Source organism: Gastrolobium bilobum, unplaced genomic scaffold, assembly GCF_033153095.1.
Source record: "Gastrolobium bilobum isolate Gb01-03AN ecotype WA unplaced genomic scaffold, APGP_CSIRO_Gbil_v1 utg2122, whole genome shotgun sequence".
Lineage (NCBI taxonomy): Eukaryota > Viridiplantae > Streptophyta > Magnoliopsida > Fabales > Fabaceae > Gastrolobium > Gastrolobium bilobum.
This window is the reverse complement of record NW_026897715.1, coordinates 694,573-703,977: the sequence shown is the minus strand read 5'-3', so window position 1 is coordinate 703,977 and position 9,405 is coordinate 694,573. Positions and strand designations below refer to the sequence as shown.

Here is a 9,405-nt window from a genome sequence, read left to right as displayed (position 1 = left end):
AAATAAATGAAAACTCAAGTTTGATTTATTAATCCATTCGCCAAGACTTTTAATTCAATAAATTTTTAATCAGTCGCAAGAGTCGAGTTAATTTATTATCTACTTGAGAGATTATCATAAGAAGAATACTTATCTACTCGAGAGATTAACATAAGAAGAATACTTAATTTTTTTCTTTTCCATCACATAAAGAGAAGGAAAAAAAAGCACAAAGTGGGATCCATTTTAATTTTGTACAGCAAAGAAGATTTTTTTCTCATGTAACATGAAAAAATTAAAATCCATAAACTAAATTAATAAATAATTTCTATAACTTTAGTTTTAATATAAAACAATTATTTAGTGCATAAAATTAAATAACTATTTTTTGGATATAAGTAAAAGTTAAACACCAAATTTAATACAATTTATCCAAACCCTTCACCCTAAACCAATCCTAGTGGCTTAAAATTAAGTAACTATTTAATAAATTGTTTCTTTATTAAATAATTACTTAAGTTTATTAAATTAAGTAACTCTTTAATAAAGAAACAATACGTCAAACATTTATTAACTCAACCTAAAAATACTCGATACATGACCCACACAAGATTTTTAATTAAAACATATAGGAAAGTGTTGTAATTGTGTGGATCGAGCATCAGGCGGCCCATACTTGAGGGACACTTTTCGAGACTGCAGCATAAGACATAGATATTTTTTAAGAAAAAAAGCTGAAAAATATCTATCTTCTTGGAACTTGGATCGTTTTTTATTTTAATCTTGTCGTTGGTGTTTTGGTTTTGTTGTCGTCGTATGCTTCTTTATTTGTCAAATCCCCCTCCAATACCCAACTCCGTAAAACGAATGCCGTAAGGGACACTTTTCGTCTATATGCTTTACTCTATTATCAGCAATTAATAAAGGGTAAAGATGTAAAATGTCATTTTAAGAGAGGGAGGAAGAGATAGATAAAAAAAGACAGATAGTTAAAAAAAAAAATTAAAGATATAAGTCTCGTCTCTGTCTGAGAGTGAAAAGATATAAATTGTGTCAGGGATAAACACTTTTTCCGTTAATAAATTATTTGTTGGTCGTGTTTGACGCACGCAGGCACAGTTGAGCACTGCCCCACTCAACTTGCGTATAACAAGTAAAGTAATGTATCTATAAAAATTTGTTGGCATTCATTTTCATTCTGTCTCGACTCCATTTGAGGAAATGGCTTCAACTCTTCTGACCCTCGCGACACTCTTTCTAGCTTTCTCCGCTTCTTTTCTCCAGGTAATTTTCTTTCTATTGTTCACTCTTCAGGTCATGTACTGTTTATTGTGTGTAAGTTCTGAAATCACAACGTTGTTGACAGATCGCTGGGGCAGAAGCAGAACAGCTTACTAGTCTTAAGCTCAACTCTCGTATTCTTCAGGTGATTACTTTAAATCTCCTCGTTTTCCATGTGTATATGAGATATCGTTACCAAATTAATTGGGGAAAACGCTTGTGCTAGTGACTGATGCTTATTAGATTTTGTTTTAATTTTAATTTTTTTTTTGTTTAATGAATATTTGAATCTACGGTTCATGCCTCGTGATTGATGAATCTTTTTAACATGATCATGCAGGAGTCTATCGCTAGAGAGATTAACGAAAACCCAGGGGCGGGATGGGAGGCTGCTATAAATCCTCGTTTCTCTAATTATACAGTTAGCCTTCAACTTCACCAACATACCTATGTTGTTGTTGTTATTGTTATTGTTGTTGTTGTTGTTGTTGTTGTTTACCGTTTTAATTTGCATTTCAATTGCACAGGTTGAACAATTTAAGCGCCTTCTTGGAGTCAAACCAACGCCTAGGAAGGAACTGAGAAGTACACCTGTAATAACTCATCCAAAATCATTGAAATTGCCAAAGAATTTTGATGCAAGGACAGCTTGGTCCCAGTGTAGCACTATTGGAAGAATTCTAGGTCACTTAATTGCTCCTTCTAATTCATTTCTTATAATTAAATAGTGCATTTTGAAGTAGGTGCTGACTCTTCTTTCTATTGTTGACAAAAACATGGGTTGCTGAACTGATGTCCTCATTAAAGATCAGGTAATTCTCTTATTTTTTCTCATATTAGCAACTTTTCATACATTCAAGGTTCAAGAAGTTCTTAGCTGATCCTCGTGCTGATGATTCAGGGTCATTGTGGTTCTTGTTGGGCGTTTGGTGCAGTTGAATCATTATCAGATCGCTTTTGCATTCATTTTGACGTGGTTAGTAAAACTTCTTGGTAAAACAATGTTAAAACTTTATCTTGCTTATTATATGTGACTGTGTGTATTATTTGCCACAATTTTGTTGTCTTCTCTCCCTCTCTCTTTATACACACACCCTGAGGGGCTTGACCACTTGAAAGAGGGGTTTATTTCCTACCCGTTTAATTGCAGAATGTCTCTCTCTCTGTTAATGATGTTCTCGCATGCTGTGGCTTTTTATGTGGATCTGGTTGTGATGGGGGGTATCCCATATATGCTTGGCGATACTTAGTCCACCATGGTGTTGTGACCGAAGAGGTAAAATATTTTCATTTTGCTTTGGTAATTATAAAAATGGTTATTGCTTAGAGACTAAAATCCTCGGCTCTTTCTTCACTTAGATCTTCCCTTCAGTTGATGCTAATATTTTGTTGAAGACTTATATTTCCCAACTTATCCCTATATCTTTTTTCCGCACTTTCTTATGATAGTCATTTTCTTTTTTACATGTGGCAGTGTGACCCTTACTTTGATCAAATTGGCTGCTCCCATCCTGGTTGTGAGCCAGGATATCGAACTCCCAAGTGTGTTAAAAAGTGTGTAAGTGGGAACAAGCTCTGGAAAAAGTCAAAGCACTACAGTGTCAATGCATATAGGGTCGAGTCTGATCCCTATGATATCATGGCAGAAGTTTATAAGAATGGGCCAGTTGAAGTCGGATTCACTGTTTATGAGGTAAATGAAAGCTCTTACCCATGATTTTGTATTTAAATTTTCTGCAGCTTCTGTGGTCAAATTTTGAAACTCAACCATCCTATTTAAAATTTAGAATTGTACAATAATATTTTCGAGACATATTGAGAATGGTTGTAATGCCGAAGCAGTAACCAATTGGCTAAACAGAAAGAAGAACGAAGAAGTGCGAGAAAATACTATTTTTTTTTTTTTTGTATAGCAAAATACTATTTCTCTTTTCTTAATTTTATTCAACCAAAAACAACCAAATAACAATAGGGTTCCCAAGCGTTAAATAGGCAAAACAAAACAAAACGAAAATAAAATCAAATAGAATCAAAAGGAATCATGCGCAGTCAAAGGAGATAATACACAATCAACGCACACTCAAACATAATCTAAAATTAACAAAAAGGGGAATAACTAACAATTACTGAAAGCCTTAAACTATGGAATAAATTATGGAAAAGCCCAAAACTGTTAATGCTAATGATAAAGAGACGAGTCTTGCTCAGAAGCCCATTTCGAGTTGCCTATGCAAATTTGAGCACAATCCAAGTCGGTCAGCTCGGGTGCATCATCCTCCCTCGCTAGGAAAAAATTCTCCCTTGAATCTGTTTTGTCTTCATTGATATCAACTTCTTCAGGAGATAATCTAGGTGGCAACTCTTCTGGTACAATATCACCAAATTCCCTAATTAAAGGTAGAACTTGTGAATGCAATTCTTTGATATGCTTGGTATGTTCATTTACATTTGAACTAAACTGCTTGGGAACTAGAAATGATGCGAGTTCTAAGGGAGTAAGTGGACAAAACTCATAGACTATCCCAAAAAGACTATTGCCTGTAGTTTGATTCAGTGATCGCATTTGTGATCCGTCATAGGAAAATTCTGCCTGAGGTAACATCAAGTCCGATTGCCCTTGACGATCTCCAATTAAACTTCTACCAAAAGCTAAATCGTTATTTCCATGGAGTACGAGGTTGCCATGTCCGTTATGCCTAAGTTCATAATTTTGCTTGCAAACTAAGGATTTCATAAACGAAGGATCATTTCGCATGACATCTTTGGGAAGAACTTTTGCTTTGTCAGATATATTAGAATTTCTAGTAATTGACTTTCCACCGAAATTACTATAAGGGATTCTCATCGTATCATAAATAGGAAACTCATCATAAACTGGAGCATCTATAATGGGATTCTCATCGTATTCATCATAGATAAGGACCTCATCATAGAATGGATACTTATTGTTCTTATCTTCTTTGGATTCATAATAGACGGGGACCATTCCGCATCTGGATTCTCATCGTCTTGCTCCCAATCATACTTATCATAAATAGGAAACTCGTCATAAACTCGAGCATCCATAATGGGATTCTCATCGTATTCATCATAGATAAGGACCTCATCATATAATGGATACTTATTGTTCTTATCTTCTTTGGATTCATAATAGACAAGGACCTTCAGGTCTTCCGTCAAGGTCTCTGATGTCAAAGAACCTTTCGACGATTTGTAACCAGTCGATAAACTCATTTGGATGAGTGGTGTCTTCGAATTTCGAGATCTCAATCTTCACCCTAATATTAGCAAAAAAATAATTTATCACCAAGTTGACTTCGTCCTTGTCGCTTCTGGTTTGTTCCAGAATGAGTTTTCACGTTTTTTCTCTACATGAGATGATCTTTAAGACTCCATTCCTTCAGCTGACTCGGCCAAGGGCAAGCAGTTGTTCGAGCTCCTGAATTCGTGTATCTTGTTCTGCCATTGCGCTACAATTATGGCGTCTCGCACGTAGATGTGTGGTTGTTCATCGTTGCCGTTAAGGGTGTTACCACGCCCCTCTATCGCCGCCTCGACCCCGTTGTCCACGACATTGACCACCATTGTTTTGTTCAGCCTTTTATGTGACAAAAAGTTAGGATTTCACGAAAGAGTAACCCTCTGATTCTCAATTTCTAATTAACAAAATAACAAAATTCAACTTCTAGAACAAGGGTCTTAAGCACCCTTTTTATAGAATAATTACAAATTGATTCAAAATTCAAAATTCAAAAATCTCAAATTCTAAAATAAGAAAACTTCCTAAAATAAATATAACAGTAATTAACTTCTAAATATAAATAAATAGTTACAATTAAATCATTTAAATACGTCCAAAATTTTAGATCTCAAATCATGACAAATGTGTTGTTTTCCTTTTCTCGCCAAACAAATCAGAATCACATCTGCTGCTTCCTTTGGACTTGGATTTGATTGCAATATGCTATATTTCAAATTACTACTTATTTTAACAATTGAGCCATACTTATTGGACCACAATACTGGTTGATTCTGGGCTTCTTGAATCAATGGTTGGGCCATGTGCAATGGAGCAACTGTAAGTGCATCAGGTTGAGGTTGGATGTCATGTGATCTTATGTGCAAAACATATTATAAAATATGAATTTATGAATGGGCGTCGAGAGGAATGAGAAATCTCTGTTAGGTTTTCATGGTTTAGCAGAAGAGTTAGTGTGAAAATTGAAGAGAGTATTATTTTTTTGGACTCTACCAGCATTAATTGAAGAGAGTATTCTATTATGTAAAGGAGTGACATTGACCATTTGAGGCTTTTCATTTTGCTTAACAAGAAGCCTGTTTAGGATCAAGATCTATCCTGCATTCTTTCAGCAGATTATGCTGGATTCCAAAACTAATTATGGATTGGCTTTATGTTGGAATTTTGAAAATGAGTATTAGTCTTTCAAGAGTTTACATGAAGGAGGACCAAAACTCCATATGTGAAGAATTGGTAAGGGTTGAAAATAAAGTTTGGTTTGCTGAAGCTTGTATGGATGGACATTGAAGTTAGTGTAACCATCCTTCAAGTCTAGGCTAATGCTTTAAAAATTTGTGTCTTATTCTCCTAGAATTATTGTTAAATGAAAGGTAAAGTTCATTATTTTTGTAATATTGAGAGTGCTTGCCTAATCATATGCGATTTTGGGATAGCGTTTACGAGAATGTGGATGCGCAGATATCTATGTTGTAATACAAGGAATTATGAATTATGAAGTTGGAAATTCATTTTAGGGTGGCAATTTTGTGGTCGCAGCAGTGATAGTCATTGGCCCCACTGACCCTTTGGTGTTGGCTCCACCACGAGTGTGTGCATTGAAGATGGTATGATTGAGGATTGTTTAGGGTAAAATCCTTGAGCAAGATAATTGAAGGGACAAAGAAATAAGGATGAGATAAATGGACAGGAGTGGTAGGAGGAGATAAAGCCGTAGGCTTGAGAAATTTATAGTAATTTTTTTTTTTGTAATTCTTTTACTTCTAACATGGTAAAATTTCAATTTTCATTAAGAACTCATCTAATATGGTTTTCCCCTTAATTGTCGTGTTAGCGCTTTTAGATAGTCCTAGATACAAATAATCCTCCCCCTAAAAGTCACCTGCAGTGAATCTTTTCTTTTCCCTGTTTTTTAGTTGCCTTTCTTAGGCAGCGAAGCTCTAAGATTTGTACAAGAGCATCTCAACATTTACAATGGAGTTCTCAACTTTATCATATACTTGCATTGGGATGCACTGCTAGGCTAGACTACAGTGAAATAATCTCAATGAAATTTGAAACTCTATTGACAGAGAAAACTGGAATCTGTCTATACTCTTAGGCTTGTAAAGCTAAGAAGAAAAGACAAATTGTGATTATGAGTCATTGGATTCACTTTAGAAAAGCATCAACGTATACGAGTCAGCTTTTTTTTTTTTTTTTGGGAGGGGTTTTTACGTGCTGTAAAAGGATATAGTGTGCAACTGCAACTTTCTATATCACTTTCATGTCCCCAATCATACGGGCAGGATATGAATAGATTAATATATACATCTTTCCTGTTTAAGATCTTCTCTGAGAAGAGCTTTTCTTTGCTTGTGACCTTTCAATTAACAAAAACATCTGGAACCAATCTCCCGTCCTTTCCTTACACATGTAATTTTAGACCTCAAACATAATAATTACATTTACAGAACCTTTTGTTTTGTTTTGTGTGTATGTGTGGAATAGTCGCAGCAGGCATATTATTTGTTTTGTTTGGTGGTTTTGAAATAAGGATAACTTTCACTCATTTGACCTCTTCACAGGATTTTGCTCACTACAAATCAGGAGTCTACAAACACGTCACAGGTTATCAACTAGGCGGTCATGCAGTAAAGTTGATTGGGTGGGGAACAACTGACGATGGAGAGGACTATTGGGTAAGTTTACATGTTCCTGATTATTGACACTTAAAAAGTTTTTTTACCCCCTAGACATACTGCAATCAGAATTCTATACTGATTGGATCCTTTTCATTGTTTCAGCTTCTCGCAAATCAGTGGAATAGAAGTTGGGGAGATGTATGTTTCTTGAATTATTCTTCACCTTGAATATCTGTTACTAAAGATATGCCTCAGCTAATGAACTAATTTAATCTAAATCGCAGGATGGTTACTTCAAGATCAGAAGAGGAACAAACGAATGTGGGATTGAAGAAGATGTTACTGCTGGTTTGCCTTCCACCAAAAATTTCGCAAGAGAGATTGATATGGATGCTGATGCTGATGTTTCATTCTGAATATTAATATATCACCTTTCCAATTAGATTCTGTATGGTTATTGAAAAATCTGCACCAACTGCTGTCTATTACTCTGTTAGTCTGTTTCAAGATCTAAATTATGATTATGATGTTGAAAGACAGTGAGCTTTTGTGGGTTATGGGCTGTTACACGAAATAAGAGAACAACTTCTGTAATTACTGATTAGCACTTGGAGTAATCATGTCCTCTAGTTAATTTTGCTGAGACGATGCTTAATTGATGGCGAGGCTTGATTTTCAAATATTGTTGAAATGATTTTCAAATTCCTGTGTATGAAAGCACAATGTATCTTCTTTTTAGTTTCTCTCGTGGGTGCAAAAATCATTGTTTGTTCAAAGCATCAGTAGCTGTCTCAACTGTGAAGGGTTCCGTTAGTAACCCGGTTAAATACAAGGAAAAATTAGACAAATGCGGAAGAGCTCGATGAGCTTGTTAACATATATAAAGTGCACTATAGTCCTGAAATAGCTATCGAGACTAGCGAGAGCTCTTCAATGAGACATTTTCCCACCATGTGGCGGACCCCACATTTTACGAGTCAGCAGGAGAAGGGAAACTTTTACTCTAGAAGGAGAAGTTTAAATCCCATTAATCAATAATATCGCAACCTTTGAAAGAATGCGTGCGACGTGACGCTAGTTTTTGTCTGGTTTTCATTTTTAATCTCTCGGCAAAATGTTGCTTTCTTAAGTAAAGAAAAAAAGTGATGGAACAAGGAAGGAAAGGCAGTGAAAGAATCCACGTGCAGCATCAATATCTCATTGGTTTCTGAAAAGAACACAAATTGATTGTCATGATATTAATTATTGGGAAAAATATTTATATGAAGATAAAGTTATTTTCACTGAACTCAAAATAATGTCATTTTGAGTCATCAGATTAAAAAATTAAAATTATAAAGACTAATATAATACTGTAATATATTAAAATTATAAAAATACTTTAATTTTTTCTCCTAAAACGACATAATTTTAGACTTACCGAAAATAACTTATCTCTATTGACTTAAAAAAATCCTTTACCCTTAATTATTTGCAATAAACTAAACTCCAGCTAAAAAATTGCTCGTCAATTAAGTGGAAGCATTCATTAATGAAGATTCTTCATAGTCAAAAAGGTAATAAATAATTATAAAAGTAGTTGCTCTTCCACCATGTCTTTCACGTTCTTTTATAAGATTTTCCATTAATTTAAGTTACTTCTATCAGCTCTTCACATGCAAATTATTTAATTACGTTAGTTATAGATAATGTGCGACTTACATGCCTCACGCGATGTGAAATAAGTAATGTATTTTGATAAAAAAAGTAAACGAAGAAAGAAAAAATAAAGTTGATTGATATTCTCTAAATTAGGTAGGGAAAATAATATTTTACTCAGAAAGCATAATGATTTAAGGCAGAAACGTGCAAGATACACATTGCAAGTTGCAACAATCTTCCCTTCAGGACCCACCAAATGTCGGAACCCACAAATTGTCATTTCTTCCACGTTTGTTTTCCCGTTGTTTTACCCGCTTATTTGAATGGAATTTTTTTTCTATTTTTATTGCAGATTTTTTTTTTTCTTATCAAGATTTTTTAGATACAAACAATGGAGACAAATCTCGTATTTTTTTTTTAGATCTCACTTATATAAAAAAGTGAGTGAATATTATTATAAAGCGAAATAAATTCTCTCATATTTAAAAAAAATGACCTAATCATATAATATGATCATAATCATATAAAGATGAATCAATAGTTAAAATTTAATAATTTTCTATTTTAATATTTTTTTCTCTTTTTTATTATCATTGATTTATATTTAAATAATTATGAATATTC

The 9,405-nt window shown here is 34.1% G+C and overlaps 1 protein-coding gene across 1 annotated transcript; it reads left to right on the top strand.

The window, feature by feature from the left end:
* The first annotated feature begins 1,175 nt into the window (after positions 1-1,175).
* On the top strand, positions 1,176-7,839 carry LOC133309446 (cathepsin B-like protease 2). Its single transcript, XM_061510223.1, has 11 exons — positions 1,176-1,263; positions 1,346-1,405; positions 1,601-1,681; positions 1,788-1,944; positions 2,068-2,072; positions 2,162-2,236; positions 2,411-2,536; positions 2,735-2,953; positions 7,084-7,197; positions 7,303-7,338; positions 7,425-7,839. Exons 1-11 carry the CDS (start codon positions 1,201-1,203, stop codon positions 7,554-7,556), a joined length of 1,068 nt encoding a protein of 355 aa, XP_061366207.1. The 5' UTR covers positions 1,176-1,200; the 3' UTR covers positions 7,557-7,839.
* The last annotated feature ends 1,566 nt before the right edge of the window (positions 7,840-9,405 follow it).